At 37.8% G+C, this 25,514-nt stretch overlaps 1 protein-coding gene across 4 annotated transcripts; it reads left to right on the plus strand.

The window, feature by feature from the left end:
* Nucleotides 1–1,606: 1,606 nt before the first annotated feature.
* PRLR (prolactin receptor) lies at nucleotides 1,607–22,549 on the plus strand. Of its 4 annotated transcripts, none has more exons than XM_009703024.1 (13): nucleotides 1,607–1,674; nucleotides 7,049–7,162; nucleotides 8,166–8,298; nucleotides 10,425–10,594; nucleotides 11,395–11,561; nucleotides 13,179–13,323; nucleotides 14,806–14,938; nucleotides 16,166–16,335; nucleotides 17,571–17,740; nucleotides 18,730–18,874; nucleotides 19,708–19,807; nucleotides 20,783–20,852; nucleotides 21,491–22,549. In XM_009703024.1, exons 2-13 carry the CDS (start codon nucleotides 7,093–7,095, stop codon nucleotides 22,514–22,516), a joined length of 2,499 nt encoding a protein of 832 aa, XP_009701326.1. In that variant the 5' UTR covers nucleotides 1,607–1,674; nucleotides 7,049–7,092; the 3' UTR covers nucleotides 22,517–22,549. The 4 variants fall into 4 exon arrangements, with proteins under 4 accessions (XP_009701326.1, XP_009701325.1, XP_009701327.1 ...); XM_009703023.1 differs by lacking the exon at nucleotides 1,607–1,674 and adding an exon at nucleotides 12,948–12,950 and having other exon boundaries at nucleotides 6,883–7,162; nucleotides 21,491–22,516; XM_009703025.1 differs by lacking the exon at nucleotides 1,607–1,674 and having other exon boundaries at nucleotides 7,057–7,166; nucleotides 21,491–22,531.
* The last annotated feature ends 2,965 nt before the right edge of the window (nucleotides 22,550–25,514 follow it).

Raw genomic sequence — 25,514 nt, forward strand, 5'->3', positions numbered from 1 at the left:
CATGCACACTGACAACCAGATTTCAGTCCTCTCTAAAACAGTGAGCGCTTATTGATCTCCATCTTTAAACTACATTTCACCATAAGGTTGAGTCATGGTTGAGTAACTTCACTGCAAACATTATTTCTGCCATATTCAGTTGTGTTATCTATGCCATTTTATATATGCACATAAAAAAGAAACCAGTTTTTGCCCTCAATTAAGTCTGATCCTCTGTAATGGCATAATGTCTAGCTGCCAAATATTTTCATGGTATTTTTATTGTTCTCATTAGCTTTACTGAAATGGAACCAAACAAAAGAATACCCTGGTAACTGAGTAATATGGCTTCCCACCTGGTTTCCAGGAGATACAGACCACTCTTAATGTTAGTTTTAAAAATATTCTACTTTGTTTCAAATTGTTTGAAGTGAGAAGATTTTGTAAGAAACAGTATGATGAAGTTAGTAATTTCAAAGTTAATAATTTAATATAGAAATAGTTTTTCTCGCTCTGGCAGATAAGTTGCCCATTAGCTCATCTGAATTACTTCTTCACAGCATCATGTATTCAGATGGGATGACAAAGAACAGTTAGTTAAGCATAGTGGCTTTTTTTGGTAAAACATTTAATTTCAGTCTGTTAGAGGCAGCTGAATCAGCTAGCCCCATAGATGAGAGGCTGCTGTAGGTCCATATCCTCAGGTTCTGCCGGTGGTGAAGCTGAGGAGCTGCTCCCAATGGATGGGCACATGGACACGATAAACATACACAAGGGCCGCACACATCAACAAAGATGTAATGTGTACATTTACATGTATATGTGTGTATTTGCACAAAAAACTTGGATTGCTTTAGCAGCTGGTCTTAGATGCTCAGTTGACCCCAGTAGCTGGCCCCAGATCCTCTGGTCTCCCCAGCGGTGGGGCAGTTGCATATGAGCCTGGAGGTTTGCAATCCCACTCCTCACTGGCTAATCAAGTTGAAAGTTCACTAGCATCCAAATGCACCCACTCAGAACAGAGCACACCCAGACACAAAATGGTTAGAAATAGGACTTAATGAGAATATAAGGTAGACTATGGTGATCAGGCACACATGTCTGTCAGACAAGCCACCACAGTCCCTTAACAAGTGCTGTGAGGCAGTCTGTGAGGCATATGGGGATGGAGATTTGTTTGGTTGGGTGCTCCTGGTGGGTTCTACACAAGAGATAATGGTCTGACTGTGCTTTGGTAGTCTTAGGTGTAGCCGATTCCCTGCACCCCATTTTCACTGATTAGGCTGCTAGGGTTCCTCCTCCAACCCCGTCCATTTTTATCTGATCCTTTGTGTAGGTGGTGGTTAGCCTTTAATTGCATAGCCTAGCATAGTCTACTGGTAAATATAAACTGCATCCTAAATTGCTACAAAATTTTGTGCTTTTGTTGAAACAGATAAAAAAAGTGTACAGTAACACAGTATTTTACTGTAGTCACTGTTGCTCTCAATGTTTAAATGTATTGACTTAAGAGGGTCAGTATCTGAATCAGCAGATATAAAGAGTGATTTTTTTTGCTCTCTATGATTTAGGAATAAAGTAGCGATACTTCTGGTCATACTAACCTGGTATTTTTTTCTCTTTCAGATCATCAAGTAATCTAACATTCATGAAAGAGAGGAACAGAAATCTTCCTTGCACACATCAATCCTTTTGGTAGGAAACTGGACTTTATATTTCATGACTATGCTACATGGAAATAGTATTTAAAATCATTATAGCAAGATAATGACTGTGGAATTGGGCTTAGTAGTTGGTAGAGATGAACTTCCATCACATTTCAAAAGCAATTTTCAAGTTGTAATGTAAATTCTAAATTTGAGACTCTAAAATTTTACTCTTTACAGCTTATGCTTTTCTTGTCTGTAAAAGACAAAAAAAATAATAATTCTGAAATTATGGCTAAATGTACAGACCACCACAGATGAAAACAGAATATTCGGGAGCTGTGAGACTGGTAGAGGAACATTGCTATTGTTAGCTAAATCATATTTTATTGGGAAAACAAAGGCAGTAGAGGTGGTATTCAGAAAAGAAAAAAAAAAAACAAACTAGTAGGAAAGGATCAGCTTTTTAGCTTTTGTTACATTTCTAGTATGAGTCTGAGCAAAGTACTTAATTGTTCTCTGTCTTAGTTCCCCATCTGTAAAGTAGGGATAATGGTGCGTTCTTTTTGTTGTGTTAGCTTTCCTTGTCAGTTTAGATGTTGAGAGTTTTAAAGAGAGTTTCAGGTTCAGTTCTGTAAAATCAATAGGAGTTAAATGCATAAATACTTTGATGAAGTAAGCGTCTAAACTATTTTCAAGAATCTGAGGTTTCGTGATACTTCTTTTTCAAAAATGACTTAAGTCTTTCAGATTGAGGAGCACATCTCCATGGGTGTGAGAAGCTGTTCCGTTGATCATAACATTGACTGCTTATCAGAGGAAGATCTACAAAAGGTCATTAGGAGAAGGTTTGTTTAAAAGAGAAGTTTAGGAAAAATAAATTAGAAACCCTTATATAGGCTTTTCAGGTGAAATCTGAAAGAACTTGTAGGTGCTTCCAGTTTATGCAACACAGAAATAGGAAGTGCTTGATCCCAAGAAATTAACTGAATGTCTAGGTTTCTTTACATATCCAACAGCAGGAACCAAGCATCCTCACAAAGCACTCCACAAAACATACGTGCTAAAAGTAGCCACCTGGAATCAGTCACAAGAAGTTCAGATCAGAGACATGTCTGAACTCCCTGTCATCTCTAGAGCCTATACATCTCCATGAAGGCTGTACTGGGTGCTTGAGGGATTCAGAATTTGGAGACTTCCAGTTAGGGCTTGTTCATAGAGGGAAAGCAGAGCTCTGGACACACTGCACATCCACAGCTTTTAATGTGCAGCATAATCCCAACCATCACTGTCATTCCGAAACGCATCTAGTGACTGCGAATTCCAAGTCTTGGCTAGGGATATATACCAGTGTTGGAATTTGAGGCAGACTCATGCAATGTCCACAGTGTAGTTGAATGTATGGCCTGTAGGATTCTGCATGGTCTAACAGATTGTCACATTCTTGCTTTATTCTGTTCTTTATTTGTACTTGGTTTAATATAGCTGTAGTTCAGCCTTTCAAATGATAATGAAGTGCAGTGTTTTGAGACTCCTTAAACTGCCTTCCTCCAGGCCTGAAAGACACATATTGTTTATCATCATAACTGGTGGGAATGTGAATCTTGTTCAATATGGATTGGTAAAGTCCTTGGGCTTTAGATTTCTTTAGCAGCACGAGCAAAACTTGTGATGGACATAATGTCATTGCCAGTGGGTGCTATACATTTGTCCCCCTTCCTGCAAGTTTGCAAACATTGCAGATAGAAATTTTTTCCATCTGTGCAGAGCTGACTAAAGACTTCTCTCTCAATCTCAAGAAATTTATCCATCAGCATAGCCAGGAAAGAGAGAGAAAAGAATGTAAGAACGAGAACTCAATTAGGACAAGGACATTTTTCTCTCAACCCCTCTCCACAGCACCTGATTTCAGTATTGGTATTTAACTCTCCGATTCATCTAGTAGCATTGTAAGCACAGTTTTCAAATGTACAATTTCATAGTATTATTAACTGCAAAGTAGGGTTATTTTACAGGACTATCTAGCACTTCTGTGCATTCTAAAACCCCAGTAATCATTCCCACTTCCATCAAGCCACACTGTTTTCTGGGGTGCAATGTGCAGCTGTTGAATAGTATATAACATCTGTATTAAAAGGGAGAAATTCAACTATAATTTCAGAATGTAATAACTTTGTTGCAATTGAATAAAAAACATCAAAAAGGAGACATATGATCTTTTAATTATCAGTTACTCAACCCTTGGTTTTGCATGACATTCTGGCAAATCAATGTCCACTGTGTCCCTTATAAATGAATGCATTCAGTCCTAAAAGTGAGGCGTTCTCTCACAGCATGTTCAATAATGCTAGTTACCATTTTATGAAAACCTTTTCAAGTCATAGATAGGGGAGATGGACTTTTGATATAGTTATGACAAAATGGGCATTATTTTTTCTACTGAAGCAAGTATTTTTAAAAAACAAGACATCTCTTCTGAAGCCTTATGAATGATACTTGAACCACAAATACCAAATACCAGTAAACCATAGAAACACAGACACTGGAATAAATGAAATATGGTTAGTATGCCTGGCGCCTCCTGGCTACTGCTTTACTGATATTTACATTCCTTCAGAAAGCAGTACAAATATCAGAATGAAGCTTTTCTAAGATACTTTGAAGTACGATCTTCAAATAAACAGAGGTTCTGATAATTCTTTAATAGAAAATATTTTGAAAGCATTAAATCTTGAATGTAAAATAGGACATCCAACCATCTCATACTTCTGCACAGTTTTCTAACTTAATAATTCAAGGTATTTAACTTGAATTGAAACACTGACCTGGAAAGCATATATTGGATCACGAAGTCAGTCCTCAGCTATCACAACTAAACATGTCATATATATTTCTTAATAAATCAGACTACTTGGGAAAACTAAATGGGATTTTTGTGTTTGGAAGAGTATTCCAGAAACTCACCGCTGTAATGGTAACATTTCTCTCTAATTTTTTGAGCTAATTATGGCCATCTATTCCTGTTGCAACATTTGTTAGAGTTTACATATTCTTATTTTCCCTCTTTTGTTGCTAATCTCCTGCTATGTTTATAGAAGACAAGTATCCTTGCATGAGTAAAAAGCCATTCTTTAAATCACCATCATAAGACAGCCTTTGTGTCCCCTGCTCATCTTTGTAGCTGTGTTCTAAATGTGTTCTGAATAGGTTAACCTGTGGGTTTTTTTCCCAAGTAGACCAGTAGTAGTAAGACCAGAATTGTACACAGCGTTTAGTCTGTGGCACTAATAGGTCCATATTCCTTCCCTCTATCTCTCCTGTTCTTTTTCACAGCCACATTACAGAAGTGGTTCATGATCATCTCAGTTTTAAAAAACAAATGCTCCCAAGGAAAAATGCATGGTTTAAAATGCGTTGATTTCATCCTGTTTCTATTAATTTAGCTCTTTAGGTCTTCAGTTTCCAAAATTATGCCATTTTCCTTGCAGAGTGCTCTACTACAGCTCTTTCTTGATGATACCTCTCTCTTTTGTGGTATTGACGAATTTCATTCTTTTACTCACTGTAATGAGTTTCTCTTATCTGTCAATGCTTCACACAGAAAAGATACATCTGTAAAAGTAAAAAAAATTAATCATTGTACCAAGTCCCTACATGGAAGCACAGTGTGAGTCTCAGTTTGAAAGTGCTGTATTTTGCAAATGTTCCAACTATTTTTAGAAATAATACAGTATTGTAAGTGGTATCATATGTACATGAAATAGTTACTGTTTATAGTTCATTATTTCACCTTCACATAAGAAAAATGTGCCTTGTTCTTGCATAAGCTCAATGGTTTGTGCTTCGCATTATATAAGACCAAATTTTCAGCTCATTTCTGAAGTTGAACACTAACATTTATGCCTGCTGTTTGTTTACAGTCAGAAAATTTGCGTGTGCTTACACAAAACTGGAATTTATATTTAAATGGTTTCCTCTTCACTGACTGTATATGCCCAGATTGCTGTAAGAGAGTTTAAAACTAACCCAGATGTGATCTTGCAGCCCGTAGCTCAGTTACATGCATGAAAAGTGCCTGGATGTTCAGAAGTGGTATATGGAAATGTAGCCAACTGTTGTTCCTTTCCATATTGTCCACAGTAAACATGTTTTAGGCTCAGTTAAATTAACTCATACTTATTTGCCTTTGCGCTTGAAAGACATTTATATGCTGACGGATTAGTTTCTTGATACAGAAAATGAATTGCATAATGAAAACTGAGTCATCTGATAAACCACAAAATTTTTCCTCAGCAGAGACAGCTTGTTCCCACGCTGTGCTACACTGAATAGGTTTCAAACATACAAATACCTGTCAGATATGCTTGGTAGGAGTGGAATGCTGAGGTAAGGAGTTTCCTATTTAGATAGTAAATTGTCCTTCTTTAGTTTCAAAGAGTGGGGCTGGCTGCCGACTCCGGTTACTGTCTCCAAGCAGGAAGCATATTGGTGGGAGAAGTAGAAGGTTTGCTTTAAGTCATTCTGACTTTTCTTCAGGCTGAGCAAAGAGATTTGGCAGCAAGAGGGACTCCTGCCCACCCTGAGCTGTAACCTGAATTCCGAGGACATCTAGTGGTGTCAACCTCTGCAGGGACTGGGTCTTCACCGCTGGTGGCTTCCCGATGGCACCTCTCTATTTCAGCCGAGTTCTGCAACACTGCCTCTGGCCGTTCCAGGTTGAAGAAAGAGGGATATTTACATCCCATCTTGCATTTTCACCTGATGAATTAACTGTGAAGTTAACGCTACTTTTTCCTTGGTTACCTTTTTCTGATCTTGGCATTTCCACTTCACTGCAAAATCAAATGCAGTAAAAACATTGAGTTGACCGCACAGAATCAGTAGCATTCTTCAGCTCAGGTGATCCTGAATTCAATACTGCCAGTCCCAAATGTTCAGAAGTCATGAGACCAGCTCAAAAATCATAAAATTCTAAATAAATTTTGGATATTTTCTATTTTTCTTCTCTTTTCCAGACTTTCAGAGTTCAAATGTGTTGAGCTCTTCTTTGTATCAACAGGGATAAAAGTGTATTTTTTGTTACTAAAAGGCTGATTTCTCAGGTAATGAATGAGTCTAAAAGTTAGAGCTTTAAGAAAAGCACCCAGTATTCCAAGGTGTCAAATAAATATGCAAGATTTGTTAATGCTGTGGAATTGTAATCCTAGCAATGCTAACCATTCAGAGACCATCAGGAAGACCTACTTATTACTCTGTGATTCAGGTTTTCTACTTCTGAAGTGGAACCGTAGGTGCTGCCGCACCTTTTGAGGAATAACAAGAATCAAATAGCTGCAATTCAAAAAGGACTTTGGTCAAGCAAAGTGATACGTATTACATGTTAAGCATTGTTATTGACTATTGTATGACGGCATGTTTTTCAGTAAGCCTTTGATCTGATACTTCCACCTGAAAAGAAGCGGACATCATGAAGCAGAAATTGACATCATCAGTTCAAATTATTTTGCAACTTGCTCTGACTGCAGTGGGCCTGACTGGTAAGTACATCACCTCCTGAAACACTTGTTTTTCCTTAAAACACTTTCTTTAAAAAAATCTGAGGCTTTATTCGACCTGTCCTGACCACCACTGGAGCCTATATATACTTAAATGACTTTCTTGTAAAATTTCCTATGGAGATTTTGGAAATGGCTTGACTCCTCTTTTCTTTTTATAGTATTAATTTAATGATTATGTGGTGGTGATGATGAAAGGCACTCACTTCATCCCTACACTCACTCCATGCTTGTCACCTTCTTGGGAATTAGCATCATATGAGTAGTATCACTATTAGAGATAATGGTATGGAACTTTAATGAAATAAAGGTAAGCTTAGGTTGAAAAGCCATATGCTTTTCATGTCAAAATGTATGTAAATTTATGCTCTGTGTTCTTGGTAGAAGTTAATGACAAGTAGTCTTACAGGAAGTATTCTTAAATGTATTGAGATTATTAGGGAATATTCAAATAATTAATTAATACATTCAGGTTGCCTACACACAAAATACTCCATCCAGCCCATTGATTCCTTCTTTTCATTACTTGTGTTACCTATAATTTAAGCCAAATACATGCAAATAGTGGAATTCTGGTTCTGTGGCAAAGTTGAAGGTGAAATTTAATTTTAAGATAACCTGAAGATAAAAATTTTGGGTAGTTGAGGAAAAAACAAAAGGTCATACATTTACTTCTAAGCTTTTAAATTTAATTTGGAGATAACTGTACACTTTTGAAGTTCAGTTAAAAATTAAGTTTTCTTTTGAAAAAAAAGAAGTAAAATAATTTTAGTAGCTATTTTAGAAGTTTGGAGTAAAATATATTTACTTTTCTGAAAGTTTTGACCCGTTTTCCACATAGATTTATTTGCCAAATTGAGTTCATAGTTTCAAATAATTTTTTTGTACTCAAAAAAGCATTCCTTGCTGCATTTATCATTCAGCAATAACAACAAAAAAATTGTCCAACTCTAATATAACTAGCTGGATTTCTGCACTTCCATAGATCAATCATACCCTGGAAAACCTAAGATAATAAGATGTCGTTCTCTAGAAAAGGAAACCTTTTCTTGTTGGTGGAAGCCTGGCTCAGATGGAGGACTTCCTACCAATTACACCCTGTTCTACAGCAAGGACAGGTAACAAGCAGTGCATACATACTCTGTAAGTGATCGAGTGGTGATTATGACAGAATGAGGGAATGATAACATTAATTCGTGAAGATGTTTTTATGAATCCATGTTAAACCTCAGGTAGCCAACAAGGGCTACATGAGATGAAAGCTTTCCCTTGTTGGAAGAAAGCATGACCACTATCAGTCCCAAACTTTCAACCTGTCCCTACTGAAACTCATCTGACCTAAAATCCCACTGGAAAGGGAAAGGTGTAGTTTGTCCATCTTATCAGGAGGCACATAGCTTTTAGCTGAATGGCATGCTTCTCTGAGGAGGGGAACATCAAGGCACCACGGGGCTGCAGAGGCTCCCCTGGGGCGGCAGGGCAAGGCCTTCATCCAGGGTCCATCCCACCACCCCAGCCAGGGAAAGGGCAGCCTCAGGGCAGCCCAGCCCTGGGCATCAGGAACCTCCTTGGGGACAGGGACAGGCTGAGGCTGGGCTGGGCCAGGACATCAGCCCACAGGCTGGGGCTGGCTCCCGAGGGGTCCATGGCTGGGAAGAGGAGGGCTGTGGGGAGCTGGAGACCAGCCCTGCTGCGGTGGGCTGGGACCCAGGCAGTGCGTGAGGAGGCCCCAGGGAGGCTGAGCCGGGGCAGTGAGGGCTGGTGGTACCCTCGGGGCCCTGCCGAGGAGCTTGTCCGTTACGTGCACAGCAAACCCCCATCTGGAGAAAATCTATAGAAAGTCTTTGCTTCCCCTTCTGGATTTGTAGCCAACCTCATGGTTCCCAAAATGAAGTAAAATCAGATGTGGGTATTGCATCTCAAAAGTTACTGTTTTGGTAAAGTCTGTGACTCCCTCATCCTGTTTAAGAATAAAATGTGTATATGTGTAGCAACTTTGTTTAAGCTGTGCTTCTTTGTATAACTGCCCTTTCTTCCTGAAAACAAGAGGTCTCTGAACAGGGCCAAGTAAGCAGGGAGGCTCAGAGATTCAATTTCTTTGAATAAATCCAGTGAGGTTCAGAATAGATGAGGTAAAGCCTCAGACTTCCCTACTTCAATTAAATAAACTCCAAATCATTTGGTATTAATTGATCAGGAAAGATGCAGCCTTTAATGAAGTCACCACATTCAACAATGGTCTGAGAGCTTTTATTTTATAAAAGTCCAGATGTTTTGATCAAAACAGAAATTTTAATGAACATTTTAAGTCATACCTATCACAGCCCAGAACAGTCCTGCTTGGGGTTGAATAGGAGTGCTTATCCATTTCATTAAATCTGCTGAACACCAGGCACTGCCAAGCACTCCTGATCTGCACCACAGTTGCCCTTCTTAGCTCAATGTCTCTTAGGTACAGTCCCCTTACTCCCATCTTTTCTTTGTGAACCATGACAAAACTGCCTGGAAACTGAAGACGCCTTGTTATTAGCGGTGCATAGAGCATAACACTGGGACTAAAGTTATCCTTGAACAACCTCAGCTGGAGCTTTGGGTTTGTGCAGTTCTTCACACCTGGGATAAACTCTGAGTATGTGACCCTGTTCAGCTTTAATTGAGTACAAAACAATCCATCTAAAAAATCTGAAGACTCATATAAAGGTAATAGGTGAGAGATAATGAATTAATCAAATATTTTTTGTTGAGACAGTTGTGATGATGATCATGTTAAAAAACAGATAAATTAACATCTTGCTGAAAACAAAATAATCAATAAAACACTCCTCTGCCATAGGGCCCATCATGTTACTTTCATGGGGAAATATGTAAAGAAGATATTTAGCAACTTTTCTTCTTTACTCAAAGCGAATGTATTTAATTTGCCTTTTAACTTGCTTTTAAACATTTTTTAAAATTGCCTTATGCTGCCACTGGAAATTTCTCTTTCCAGTTTTTTGTTGGCATATTCCTATGTATAAAAAGGGGGATAGAAGCATTCATCCTGAACAACTGCGGTAAAAATATCAGTGAAGCATTAATGGTAATAGCATTTGACATTCACCAAAATGTTTCCCAGAGGTGGGATTATATACAGGTTTAAAGTTAAACTTTTCAAATTTCTTTGCTGAACCTAGGCCATTACTAGAATATTATCTGCTTTGCTTCATTTCCTAAACTTTTAACTTTTTAAATAATTTTATTTCAGTGAAGAAAAAGTCTATGAATGTCCAGACTACTGCACATCAGGTCCCAGTTCCTGCTACTTTGATAAAAACCACACTAATCCCTGGACAACATACAATATCACTGTAAAGGCAACAAATGACATTGGAAGTAACAGCTCAGATCCTCAGTATGTGGATGTGACATCCATAGGTAAAAAGAGAAGAATGAAATGGAAAACAAACTAGTTGGAGATGTATGTGGTTTTTAATCCCAGAACAGGTAGTGGTGAAAGATTTCTTTCCTCATGATGTGAAATTTGCTATGGAGGAGTGTTTATCTACAGATGATCTAAAATATGCATCTTTAATTTATGTGAAAACTGCATTTTACTTATAAATTAATACGTATTTTATCATTGTTTTAACTTTGGCTGAAAAATTTGCTCCAGTTTCTACTTATCTCCAGTATTTCAATTAGATTCAATGACAGTTTTGTCATTTCCTAGCACTGCAGATTATAAAACTTTCAAATTAGGTTAAGCTACCTAAATTTTTGAAATGTAAACGTCTTTCTGGCTGCTGGCATTGCAGTCTTGGGAGGGTAAAAATAACTGCCTAAGCACTCTGTGGGCTTTTTGTAGTATTTCATATTCCTAACTCCATTCTGCTTTCTGCATGCACATAATCTACACATTGTAATGATAAATCTACTTAGTCTTTTTAGATCTGAAATATGTGACATTTTAATTTTGCAAAAGTGGCCTAATGAAATGATGATTTGTATTTACTTAGCCTGACAAATTCAGAGTAAAGTCTAAGATTTGCTGATAGTCTGGTAAATCAGTAGCCTGTTAAACATTACTAGGGAGAAAGAAAAAAAAGGCTATTGTACTATTTCCTACAGAAGTGCTGAATTATCTGAAATTAATGTGATGAAGTACAAAACTGCAAAGGAGGTGCCTTTTCTGAGAGAAAATTAAATCATTAATGGCAAACTTTTGATTTATACAGTTCAGCCAGATGCTCCTGTAAACCTGTCTCTAGAAACAAAAACATCTGCTGGCATAACATACCTTTGGGCAAAATGGTCTCCGCCTGCATTAGCTGATGTCAGCTCTAATTCACATGTATATCACTATGAGCTACGACTAAAACCTGAGGAAAAGGAAGAGTGGGAGGTAATGGAAAAATATATTTATTGTATAAATGCTCTTTTCAGTGAGTTCTCTTGTCTGAATTTAACTGGTATCATAAAAATTTTAGTTTCTGTAAGGATGAAAAAATTAACATAACCAAATCTGAGTAAAAAAAAAATACTGTAGTGGTTTGTAGAGACAGTAAAATTCAAGGTATTTGTATAATTCTCCTAATGTCATATTCTAAAGAAAACTATTTAGTCCACTGATATAATATTTAATTGTAATTTTCATCAATGTGTCTATTCCCAAGTGTCACAGTAAGAGACTGCTCAGTTCATATAGTTTAAACCAAATCAGGATCAAAGCAATTTATTGATTCATTAAGATGTAATTAACAAGCAATCAGTTAACTGTGCAGTCAAGGTCAGTATCAGCAATACAACAGATTAATTACAATACGGGGCACTTAAGAATGTTAATAGACACCTACATATTTATAAACAACTGCTATAACTAGTCCCAGAAATATGCTATATACAGAAATTCCCCTTTCATGTGAAGGGCAGGTTACAAGCACACCCCACCCCCCCGGGAGTACAAACTCCCCTATTTACACCCACTTCTGCAGGGGACATGGATGCTTTAACTGAATGTGAACCCACATCCCTTCTTACAGGCTGCTAAGACAGACATCAGTGAGAAAGCACCCACACAGTCACATGCATACACCCAGGTGTGGGTTCCTGCCTGCTGCAGCCCACGCTGTCTGGAGTGCAGCTACTCGCAGCATCAGAGAAGGAGGCTGCTCTGCCTCGCCTAGGCAGATGGCATGATGCTAGCCATGCAGCTTCTGATAGCTACTGCTGAAGTTTCCAGTCTCCTCCCACTATTACAAATTTTCATGCTTCTTTAATATTGTTTTCCAAGCTGACCCTTTTTGTTTCAGAAGTCTCTCGGTTATTCCCTAATTACTGTTTAATTGGGCTGAGAGTCGTTGTCGTCGTCATCATCGTCGTCGTCATCATCGTCGTCATCATCCTCTTTAACATGCTCAGTTGGGGGCAGCCCCCCTCTCAGAAAATTTGGGGTGTCCTACCCACACAATTTCCATTGGCATTCCCAGCTGTTGCCATTTTGCTGGGAGTGGGCCATAGTACTACCACAGCTGAGATACCAGGATAAAATATTGTTCTTAAAGTCATAGTCAGGTGGCCTCAATGTACCTAGATTGTTGATGCCTTAATGATGGAGAAAGCTGCATGTCTTGGAAGACTTTTGAAGAGCGATTCAAAGGGACTGAGGAAGGCGCTTACTAATAAGCCCTAAAACTAGCCACTAAGAAGCATTACACAGAGGGTTTACCTGTGAGTTGGACTACCTGTAGTGTTTCTTGCATTGTGGATCTGGTGGAGTACTAAGTTATAGGAAGTCTACAGTTAAATATGTTCTCGAGTATTAGAGTCTCAGTGTCACTAAAGTGAGTTTTTCTGTTAAGTCACTACCACTACCTTTGCTTCTTTGTGATTCACATCTTATAAAATACCTGACTGAAACCCATGTCTTTCAGGAGTCAGTGACACAAGCCTATTTCTTCATGGTTTATTTGTTAAAATGGCCCAATTCTTTATTATTTTTCCAGTCCATTTTCTTTTCCAGACAGTATCTGTTGGAGTGCAGACACAGTACAAAGTGTCTGCAAAGCTGCAAGCTGGGGTGAAGTATGTTGTTCAGGTCCGTTGCATGTTAGACCTTGGAGAATGGAGTGAGTGGAGCTCCGAAAGACGCATTCAGATCCCCAATGGTGAGTGGATGATTGCTGTTCTGTTAGTTGTTTTTAAATTCTAGCTGGTTCAGTGCTGTGAAAGGTGCCTAAATGGCAGCCCTGAAAACCCAGTTCCTCACACAGATACTTCATAGTGCTGGAGGAACAACTTAGTGCATTTTACCATGCCATGTGTGTAATTGCATATTTAGTCTTGGTCCACTCAGGATCCTCTGCTGAAGTTGGCTATGACAAACAGGCTGAGATTTACTAGGGAGTCATTTCTGATACAGATGTGCCTAAATAATTTATTGCTCCTATCCCTCTGTTTAAAAATCATGTTGATTTCTTCTGCAGCTATAGATATCAGGTAATGGTAGTTGTGTAAGAATCATTCTTTTTTCACTAGTAACTGGACTGAAAGCACTGCCATATCTAACAGAACATAACACTTGCAGCTACTATCACATGGAATTAATTATCTGTGATTTGTTGGGTTTGAATGGACACATTAAATATGCATGACATCATATCTTGTTGTCAGACACTTCAGCCAGGTTGTCTTAAATCATATTCTTCAGTCACTAATTGTATTATTCATTATTTCACGTGGAGATTGCTGAAGTACTGTTAATAGGAAAATATTTTTAAATCTCCCATTTTCAGATCTGCCTTAGGCAATTAGAAATTTGGAAAATCAATGTCCCTACTCTAAATAGTAGAAAATATATATAATGTTGATGTAATTGGACTGTATTTTGCCACAAATACATAACTGCAAAAGTTTCGATCACATCAGGGTTTTGACTAGCATCATCCTATTCAAAATTTAAGCATTTTCCTATGCCCTACTCTAAGTGCTTTGCTTGAGTCTGTAAAAACATTGTCAGGAATCCAAATATAATTATAAATTGCTTGGCAGCAATCAGGCAAGTAGCCTGAGTACTAAGCATAATATCATTTTACAAGGAAATATGAGAGCTGCTTCTTTGTATCTTTGGAGTCACCTCAGCATAGGTACTTCAGAATTATTGGCAAGGACATAAAAAAATGGGCAAACACGTTCTTAATTTTTTTCCTGTAAAAGACAAAACAAACGACAGCATTTTTTTAAACAATCAGAAGCATCTTAAAACACACTTTTTAAACAAAAATGGTTTATGTAGAAAATTGATTGGATAGCAGAGTGTATTTCAAATAATTTTATAGAACCTACTGTAACAGTATTTGAGCACCCTTTATCAGATTTGGGGGCAGAGAAGAGCCACAGCCAGGGAACTAAAACATAGTTCCTCAGCATAGCTGCAGTGGGAGAGGATTTTGAATCCAGATCAAAGTAACAGGCTGCTGCTCTAACCAATGAACTGTCCTTCCTTTCCTATGCTAATATGAAATAAAACTTTTTCTTTCCTTGTAGAAAAAAAAGTATTTTCCTGTGCTCTACTTGACATAGTTTTATGAATTCAGGTTTGACCTAATGCAATAAACTTGCTAATTAGTTCATTTCTTTATCTCTTACAGGACAGTCACCTCCTGAAAAGCCTACAATAACAAAATGCCGTTCTCCAGAAAAGGAAACATTTACTTGTTGGTGGAAACCTGGTTCAGATAGAGGACATCCTACTAACCACACTTTGCTTTACAGCAAAGAAGGGTAATAAGCTGTGTGTAATTATTCAGAGTTTTATTGGAAGGACCTGGAAAGTCAATCCTGATTGGGTTTTCATTTAGGAGATGTTCTTTTCCATAGCATGTGGTTTTGTCCAAGTGACATATTCTGGAATAGCACTAGCAGCAACACATTTAAGGTTGAAATAGGATCTCTTTATAATGTCAGGTTTTTCAAATTTCTGTGAATTCTTCTGCCTTGGAAGATAGACTGCCTTGAAAGTTGCTGTGGCACAGCAGCTGCATAGTAGTATGCAATACAAATGCACAGTCCTGTAGCTCTTCAGCCACGCAGCCCCAGAAATAAAGCTTTCCAAAATGACTAGATATTAAAATTTTCATCTTCTGATAATGCTCATTTTGCAAAAGTATTCATAGGCTATGAATGCCTTCTGACTTCTGCAGTAATGTTGGTTTTGGAACTTAGATCAAGTGGTAAACATTCATTTAAAGGAGTAGTCAATTTTTTGTTTGAGTCCTGTGAACTACTTTTGATTCACCCAGCACTGCTTGGCCTTGCACTGACCTAACTGGATGCTAAACTCTGTACTTGTCAGCTGAGAGCCAGGTCTTGGTGGAAAAAGACAGATACTGGTCCACCCAGCCAAGGCAGAGTGTAAGGTCCACAGCCACAACTTTCTCTTTTGTTATTGTGCATCTCAGAGGAGCCCGGAAACAAGTACTACATACTCAACTTTCTGTCCTATCCCTGCTCCCCTTGGGAAGCTTGAGAATGGATTTGGAGGACAGGTAAAAAGTAGAATTGTTTTGAGGAACAGGTGATGGAAGACCAAAATAGATTCTGAAAGCATATTAATGTAATATGCAGAACTCATGTAAGTGTGAAATGAACATTGGAAATACTCAGTTTTTAATAGATGGGTTAGACGACTTCGGCAATCACTTATACTGGCTCTCTGGAACCTGTAAGGGCTATGCAGTGGCCAGTGGCATTCAGAAAAGTAAGAGCTGCTCTCTACCAGCCCACTGCTGTATCTGCAACAGCCTAAATTCTTCAGGCTTTGTATTCTTTATTTTTGGAGGGAAATGCTTACTACAGTCTCTGGAATTGTCTAATGACTCTTTGGTCTGAAAGCAGTTTTCTGATTTTCTTCAAATTGCCAGGCATGAAAAATCTGATCCAGCCCTAAGTAATGCTGAAGTCAGATGTTTTAGTCTGTGTAACCTCATCACTATGATTCTTTCATTTCAGAGAAGAACGAGTTTATGAATGTCCAGATTATAGAACTGCGGGCCCCAATTCATGCTACTTCGATAAAAAGCACACCTCTTTCTGGACTATATACAATATTACTGTGAGAGCAACTAATGAAATGGGAAGTAACGTCTCTGATCCTCATTACGTGGATGTGACTTACATAGGTAAAATATAAAAAGTATTTTCTGGAACCAAATAATTCAAAATTATGGGTTTTGACACAAGAATTTTAATTCTAGCCCTTTCATATATAGTATTATATCCAAGTTAAAAACTTGGAAGAACAAATAAGATCTTACATGGTGTAATAATAAGTCCATCCATTTACCATTTTATTTTCAAAGGAAGCCTAAAAATGCTAAAAGCTTTAAAACTACATTCAGATAACCATTTATTGGTTTTCCATATTTCTTTCAGTCAAGCTCTAAGAAACATCATCCAACTAAAATCTTTTTCCACTTTATCAACAACTGAAATCAAATTGATCTTTTAACTAATAATACTTAAATTTGATTACCTGAAAGTAGTTTCCAGACCTAAGAGAAGCTGAATTAGTGCTTTTCATAGCAGTGTACTGATAATCTCTTTTCTCAGACTTTTTCCACAAAGTGACTGTGGACAAGTATTTAGGTTTTTTTCTAATGGAATGCAACATTGTCTCCAATAATGATGTTGTTATCAAGGATCTGGGTGCCAGGAGTCTAGCAAGTGGAAAAGGGCTGGTGGAGAAAAGGCTTTGCATTTTAGCTCCATACCATGACTACTTACTTGATGAAGGTTTGCATCAGACAGTGGTAAAATACATGCACAATATGCAGAAGCTCTACCTCTGAACTGAGGAAGCTGCAAGCCTGACTGTAGCCGAAACCTGCGTTCCATTTTGGTTTAATTTTGAGGTATAGACAGGGCTTTCATATTACTGGTTTGTTTTATTTTTAAGTATCCTTACATATGCATGTAGGGATTATGCTGTTGTGTTTTCTGAATGCAAAAGACATGGGGGACAAGTTTCATCAGCAACATCTATGTTTTCAGTGTTCCTAAATATATATGCCAACTTTGATAAGATTATGGTAAAACACAACTTTCATAACATAGCATTAAATATGTTAACTTTGAAACGTAGTTGTGGGGAAAAGTGACAATAAATGGTAATGTAAGAAAAAATTATTAAGGCAAATCTCAACATGAACTTAACATATTTACTGTTCCTCAGTTTTTTCTTTGAATTCATAAATCCATGCTTACTTTATCAAGAAACTCTTGATCCCTGCATTCCAGCACCAGTTCTAAATTACTAGACACAGGTCGCCACTCACACCATTTTACATTTCTTCCTAAGATGCAAGGAAAAAAGAAATAATTTAGACTCTTATTGTTGGTTCTTTTATTTTAACAGTACAGCCAGATCCTCCTGTGAATGTAACTCTGGAATTAAAAAAATCAGTAAATAGGAAACCATATCTGGTCTTGACATGGTCTCCACCCCCGCTGGCTGATGTCAGATCTGGATGGCTTACCCTTGAATATGAGTTGCGCCTAAAACCTGAAGAAGGAGAGGAATGGGAGGTAAGGATGTTGCAAGTGTTTGCTAGATGATGTTTTCTGATCAATTATGTTTTGTCAGCCAGGTGCCATGCCTGAATGTAACGAAGGAGGCACACTGAATAGTTCATCATTTTTCAAAAGTGCTTGTGTGATCTGTGATTTCCTACTGAGAATACTGGTATCTTAGACGCTGTTATGTGATAGCAGGTGATAAAGTACTTATTTTTAATTGTGGCCATTATATATTAATCATATTGGCATCACAGTTTAAATTGTTCATTCTCATTTAGTCAGGTTTCTTTTGTGATAATTTGTTCTTAACCACAAGTATTTCTAAGGTAACAGAAAGCTCAGTGACATTACCTAAAGTCATTTAAATTTGTACAAATAGCCATTAGATGATAGTTGTCATGGTCACATAATAATAATTGGCTATAGCCAGGATCTACAACTCGGACAACTGGGCAGCAGTTTAAAGACTCCACCTATTGGTATTTGGCTGCATCCCCTTCTCGTCTGCTGCAATATTTCTTAGCCATCTCTCTATCTCTTCCTTCCTTCCCCCTGCCACTGCACTTCCCAGGCCCCTGGCCATTGCAAGATCCACTTTCTACTACCCTGTCATTTCCACCAACTCCACATTCCTTCTTTCTGTACTTTCTTCCCCCATCTCTGTTTCTTGCCTCTTTCTCCTCTTCTCACTCTTGTAGCTCCCATCATCACCGCAGTTCCTCCCTGTTTGCCACATGCTCATGATGTGTTTTTGTAGTAGTTTAATTTGCTGAGTATACCAGTGCCAGATCTCTTTCCCACTGTATTGTGTTGGAAAGCTGAACTATAGAAATAAAATAAATGTACTGTTATTCCATGCCTGCATAACAATTATTAGGAAGCCATTCAGATTTGTTCTATATTCCCAAGTTGGTTATCAAGACTTAAATCTAGCTGTGATTTTCATAGAAAAATGTCTCAATTTTACATGCATGTTATGATTTTTATTTAATTTCCAGACTATTTTTGTTGGACAGCAAACACAATGTAAAATGTTTAGTTTAAATCCGGGGAAGAAGTACATTGTACAGATTCACTGCAAACCAGACCACCACGGATCATGGAGTGAATGGAGCTCAGAAAAGTATGTTCAGATCCCTACCGGTGAGTGGTCCAGCATCCCTTCAGTGATTTTTCCTATATGGAAGTTCATGTAATAGTTCTGTTAGCTGTTTGTGGCACCTGGGCAGATTGACATCCCATAGTTTCCCTAGGACAGGCAAGAACGTCATTGCTAAGGTAACTGAATTCTCAATGTCCCTGCACCATACCCATTTAGCTTTTCGCTTCCTTACTTTTTGGAGTTAAGAAGGTGAATCAATTTCTTTAATTACGCAAACTGTGTCTTTTCTGTTTATTGGCTCATTTGTTCTCATGATGGTAGTTTTTAATTAAAAGAATACCGGTACCTGCATTAAAACTGCTACAAAGACAACAAAGAGTGACTGCCTTCAGACAGTAACAGCTCTTCATTACTCTTTTTCTGGAATGAATTTGAAAGAAACCTCAATGTAAAAAGTGTCATGTTACAATAGAAATGCTTAAAAATATCTAGTCTTAGATCATTTAAGCCACCATTTAATTAATTGTATGAATTATATGTATTTAATAATGAAATGACTACAGTATTGACATAACTGGATTTGAACCCAATTGCTATAACTGGTTGTTGCAAAATTTGGCTCTTCATACATTTTTGTATCATTTTTCCAAGACAGTTTATTTCCCACACAGTGCCATTAATAAAAAAATATATTTATTATCAGATATTACAATGATTGCTGAAATCCATCTGTGCTACCAAAGGCTTCTAGATTCAATACCAGATTTGACAGTTTAGACCAATTTTTAAAATAAAAGCAATTTGAGACTTTTTCTGCATGTTGACTATGCATATGCTACATGTGTGTCCTTAAATAGTTCTTTTTGTTTCTTAGACTTCAGAGTAAAAGATATGGTTGTGTGGATCATCGTTGGTGTCTTATCATCTCTAATATGTTTAATTATGAGCTGGACAATGGTTTTGAAAGGGTACAGGTAAGTCACCAATTTCACAATTGCATGGAGTTGAAAATCTCAGCAAACTTTAAAAAAATTTATTTCTAATATTTGATTCAATTTCCTATACATTTTGTGTTCTCTTATAAACTATAAGTTACGGGTATTTGACTTTAAATTCGCAACTGATAGAGAGGTATTTCTGTTCTTTAGGGAAACCAGGCTAAATTCTCAATTGGTAAAGACATGTCTATATTAGATCTGACCATCTTGGTTAGCCATGTAAGTATTAAGCAAACCGTTTGGGGTATCCCTGCTCCTGTAGAAGACAAGTCTTTTGTTTTTGCCCTAATTTCCTAAAGGAAACAAAGTTATATTATTTATATATTTTTTATATATATATGAGGTCGTCTTTCTGCCCATTTGTATGTCAATTCTGCAAATAATTTATTAGAACACTGGCTAATTTCAATCAAATCTGAAAGAAAAAGGTGTCGCAAGATTATGACTTTTCTACAAATCTTGCAAAAAATACTGGCTGAGTAGAAGAAAGAGATAGAAACTGTTGATGGAAAAGCCATTAGAAGTCATTCATCATGAATCCTGTTTAGTAGTAGTCAGCTGACAGTCATGTATGTACATACAGGTCCATTAGTCCTCCTGAACTGTGCCCCAAATAGCTGTTTTTTGGCCAGTGATGAAGTTACAGTGATATTAGAGAACTGGAGGTTAAGGGGCAAAGACAATAAAAGGATATTAGCAGTGTTACTTTTCCAGTTGAATAACTTTTGTACTGTTCTCTTTCTTATAAATACATCTAAGGGCAGCTTATGAATTGTAACTGGATTTGTAAATTACCTGGCTTGAGAGGTAGATAGGAAACAAAAGTCCAACAGGGAGGTATCAGATATGAGAGAAGTGTTTAAAATGTCAGTCACATACCAAGGAAGGGGAAAACAAATAGAGAGATAGAGCCCATATTTACACCTTGTGTGTTTGTTCTGTTTTTTGCAGAATGATAGCCTTTATCCTACCACCAGTTCCGGGACCGAAGATAAAAGGCATAGATACACATCTGTTAGAGGTGGGTACCACTGATACCAAAAGAATTCACCATTATTTGCTTTTCCAAATTACGTACTAGAAAACACAATTACCATAATAAAGTATAAAACAGCTTAAATTAATTTAATCAATGTTAAAAATAAGTGACACTTTCACCTTGATCCTGTGGAGGGTGTATGTGAGACAGAGTCTTCCCTTGCATTAGTAGTAGGAGGGCATTTGAGAACAGAGTTTGTGACCGCAGCTGTTCCCTGGGACACCCCAAAAGCCAATGCCTGTGTGATCTTCCTAGTAGTTCTTACAAAAGTTCCTCTCCACAGTCTCTTGCCATGCTGAGGACATAGGACATGGCTGCTTTATCATTGTGCTCCACCTCCTTCTTGTTAAACCAATGGGACCCATACCTGCCAAAAGCTCCCTAGTCCTCTCATTTAAGAAACATGAATTCTGGGGTTGTGTCTCCCCACTGAGGGAACTCAAGAAATTTTCTTCTGTTCTTCCACTATTTTCTGCAGCAGTAGGAATCCAGTTTAGGTCTAGTGATATAACTATTGAAGTATTTGTATATTAAATATGTGGATTGTTCACAATTGTTCTAGTCAGAGAAACCCTAAGGTTAACAGTGAAAAAAACATGTCTTATTTATTATACCCCCAGTCAGGAAAATCTGAAGAATTATTGAATGCTCTTGGTTGCCATGGTTTCCCTCCAACATCAGACTGTGAGGAACTACTGATAGAATACCTGGAGGTAGAGGACAGTGAGGATCAGCAACTCATGCCGCACCATGACAATGGTAATCCCAGTAAAAATGTAAAAGTGACACCCAAGGAAACAGACAGTGACTCAGGCCGAGGGAGCTGTGATAGCCCTTCTCTGCTTTCTGCTAAGTGCAGGGAGTCCCGCGCCCTTCCATCAACACTTCAGACACAAGACATAAGAGATGTTCAAGAAAATAAAGGAGCAAAAAGGAGCTGGGAAACTCAATGTATAGCCTCAGAACAGAAAATACTCCCTTTTAACAATGAGAGTACAAAATCGTCCACGTGGCCTGCAGCTCAGTTACCTAATAATCAGCCTCCTATGTTTGCCTACCACAGTATTGTAGATGCACATAAGATAACACTGAATACCACAAATGTGAACGTTCCACCAATTTTGGTGGGAAATGAAGAAAAGCATCAGTCACCACATCCTATCAATGAAACTGTCCACGACGACGTGGAAAAGCAAAGAGAAATGGAGAATTTGCATCCCAAAACTGACCAAACCACAGTGCAGGTCAAACAAAACCGATGTAATGACAAGTCACCGTTTTTGAATCCTAAACTAATGGATTATGTAGAAGTTCACAAAGTCAGACAAGATGAGGAGCCAGCAGTATTACTGAAACATAAAGAAAATAGTGGAAAGACAGAAAAATGCACTGTTCCAGGAACCAGCAAAGAATATACCAAGATCTCAACAGTTGTGGACCATAATATTCTAGTATTAATGCCAGATTCACGCATCCAGCACACATCTGTGTCTCAAGAACCTGCAATGGAAACATCTCAGAACCTTCAGCAAGATCAAGCTGAGAAAAATATGAGCTACTGTCTGACATTTCCAAGTGAATGCAAAAGAGAGACCAGTGGATCAGAGTACATGGACCCATCTTCCTTTATGCCCTCCTTTAAATAACTAGTAGTTAGTACAGTACATACTTAGTAGCTATGTACAGTAAAACAAAACCACATAGCAAAATAGTTCCTTAAAAAAGCCTAGCCTCCTGTGTATGTTATACAGAGAATAAAATAAACTGTGGATTGAGGTAATAATCATGGAAGTAAAACTTGGATCATTAACACATGTTTCTGACACAGGAAAATGAGGAAATGGATGTTATCTGCCATGAAAAATACATTGTAAACTAATTATTCAGCTCTGCAGATCTTCTGTTAGTTGATTAAACCTGAGGGAATACTGCAGATTCAACGAAAACTGAAATTGTTACAGGTCAGTCAGTACACCATAATGATCTGAGCAGTTCCTAAATCAGATAATCATTGCACAACAGCATTCTGATCTACAATGTATTTTCTTCTGAATACATTCTGACACTAGATTGTTTTCTTTATATTTTTTCTCAATCCTTAAAACAAAAGGAGCTCTTATATATGACAAATCATGTATAAAAGAGAATATATTCAACAAATTACAGTAACATAACAAATTCTTCTAAACATATTTTTGCTTTATTTCACTGTGACAGAAAACTTTGCATCCCATTCGTATCCTAGTCCAATCAAACCAAACATGAAAAAAATAGCAGGACAATATGTGATACACTGCCTTACTGTATATAATATACAATTCTACTTTAGTACAAGCCCATATGTTTAACAATGTCTTTTTAAAGGCTATTTTTCTATTACCAAAAAAAAAGCAAAATAAAATATTTTTTTATTTCCCAATGCTATTTAGCTGCTTAGGAACTTTTCTGTTTCATTATGCTGAGACAGCAGTAAGAAGTAAAGCTACCATTTCTACAGAAAGCATAAAATTAAACTTTATACTAATTAAGAATATGAAGTAATTTTTGAACTATATTTCTAATATATTGCAGCTGTATTACTATTTGAATTGTAAATTATTTATTTCTCGTGGTTTTTATCACCTGTAGCTTTAAAATTAAAATAGAATCTAGATTTTGAGAGCAAAGCTTCTTTCCCACTGAATTTGTACTCTGATGTCAATCATGAATAGAATGGTGTTCTCCTGCATCCTTAGACACTGCACTTTTCTCTAAGCCTGGAAGGAAAGTTTGAAGTCAGATTTTTCATAATGAACTTATCACCATTAATTTTGGAATCCAGCCTCCAAAGTGAAAGATATGAGGCATGTAGTCAGAGTAAGAGCTCTGCTGTAATAGTGGTGGGAATGAGGAAAGGAGTCCATGTACTTGGGCTGGACAGATGTCCCTGGAACAGCAGTGAGAACAGTGAGTATTCGTTATATCCCATGAAACCAAAGACAGAATCAAAATGATACTGGAACAGCTCTGAACTTACCATGGTCCTTCCTTCTAGAAACAAAAGTGTAATTTACTCCAGGAAAGTATGATCAAGTGATGACTGATTAAAACTGGGCCAAGTATTTAGCCAGTATTACTAGCTTCAGGGCAAATTGTACACATAAGGTAAGGGAAATTGTACTGTACATAGAATCATAGAATCATTATGGTTGGAAGAGGCCTCAAAGATCATCAAGTCCAACCTTATACCCGACGCCACCATGCCCGCTAAACCCACTAAACCATGTCTTGAAGCGCCACATCTAAACATTTTTTGAACACCTCCAGGGATGGTGACTCCACCACCTCCCTGGGGAGCCCGTTCCAATGCCTAACAACTTTACAGTGAAGAAGTTCTTTCTAATGTCCAGCCTGAACCTCCCCTGGTGCAACTTGAGACCGTTTCCTCTTGTCCTATCGCTAGTTACCGGGGAGAAGAGACCAACACCCACCTGGCTACACCCTCCTTTCAGGTAATTGTAGAGAGTGATAAGGTCTCCCCTCAGACTCCTTTTCTCCAGCGTAAACAACCCCAGCTCCCTCAGCCACTCCTCGTAAGACTTCCATGTGAAGGAAAGTGTATTTACTATAGATGAGCTCTCTCCTGCCCTTGTCCTTCCTGAACAGCTTTACATTTCTCCAGCTTTTCATGATTTTATGCACTAAGCCAACCTTCCTGCAGCATCAGGTAACCTGCCGCAGAGCCAGTCAAGAGACTTTCTGATTTTGAAGGTCCCAGAAGGCCACATCTAATTTGGCAAATCAGATTTTCATCTTTTACCTTCACGCCATGGAACTGCTCAAGTACAGATCAGTCAAGCTGTCCAGCCCTTCCACTAGCAGGACTTTAGAATTTCACTAATTATCCGTATGTCTGTAAACCTATGTCTTAGTGTATACTGTAATAACTTACTTTAGACGTCAAATTTAGAACCTGTGTCCTCTATACAGGCAACATACTGCCCACTTCCAGAGGTTGATCAGAGCAGTCTGGATGCTCTGCTGAATGTGTAGGGAGGTATCTTAGGTTCTTAATTCAGCCACTTAATTAACGCTTGAAGACACGAAGTGGCTACTCCCGAGAGCAGCCAAACATAAAATTTTGTTTAATTATAGTTAATAGAACAATTTTACTGTAGATACACTGTTTGTCATATATCTTACAAAAGTACTGCAAAGAAACTATCAACTTATCAGTCAAAACTGGAATGTTTTGCAGGGTAGCAACTTGTATGTCTGCATGTATGTAAGCTGATAATATACTCTTTCTGACAGTGTTTCATTTACACTTCAGTTTTCTGGCTGAATCTGACAGCTGATCCAGATCAGACACATTCTCTTTGTTTACACAGGTAGCCATATATGAGCCACACCATTGCTTTCTACATCTAATGCCCTGCATAAAGACATGCTGCTACAGGCCTTCTGTGATGCATCTGGTGATGCATAGAGGCTATAAATCTTATCAAGCCACAGCTTAAAGATTTTCCTTATGTCATGGATTTCTTAGGGTAAAACACAGATGTTGTAAACCAAAGAAAGCATGGTATAAGGTATCAGCAGCAGGCTGTTGCTGTCGTAGCAGTTACTTTGGATCCAAGGCAAACAGACACAAATTTCAGCAGA

The sequence above is a fragment of the Cariama cristata genome, unplaced genomic scaffold (genome assembly GCF_000690535.1).
Source record: "Cariama cristata isolate BGI_N322 unplaced genomic scaffold, ASM69053v1 scaffold18416, whole genome shotgun sequence".
In the NCBI taxonomy this organism is placed as follows: domain Eukaryota; kingdom Metazoa; phylum Chordata; class Aves; order Cariamiformes; family Cariamidae; genus Cariama; species Cariama cristata.

Excerpts from the sequence above, each read along its gene's own strand:
- PRLR (XM_009703023.1), top strand. The coding sequence starts at position 7,093 with ATGAAGCAGAAATTGACATCATCAGTTCAAATTATTTTGCAACTTGCT. Across the intron at positions 8,299-10,424 it reads CTGTTCTACAGCAAGGACAG|TGAAGAAAAAGTCTATGAAT; the intron begins GTAACAAGCAGT and ends ATTTTATTTCAG. Across the intron at positions 17,741-18,729 it reads AAGAAGGAGAGGAATGGGAG|ACTATTTTTGTTGGACAGCA; the intron begins GTAAGGATGTTG and ends TTTAATTTCCAG.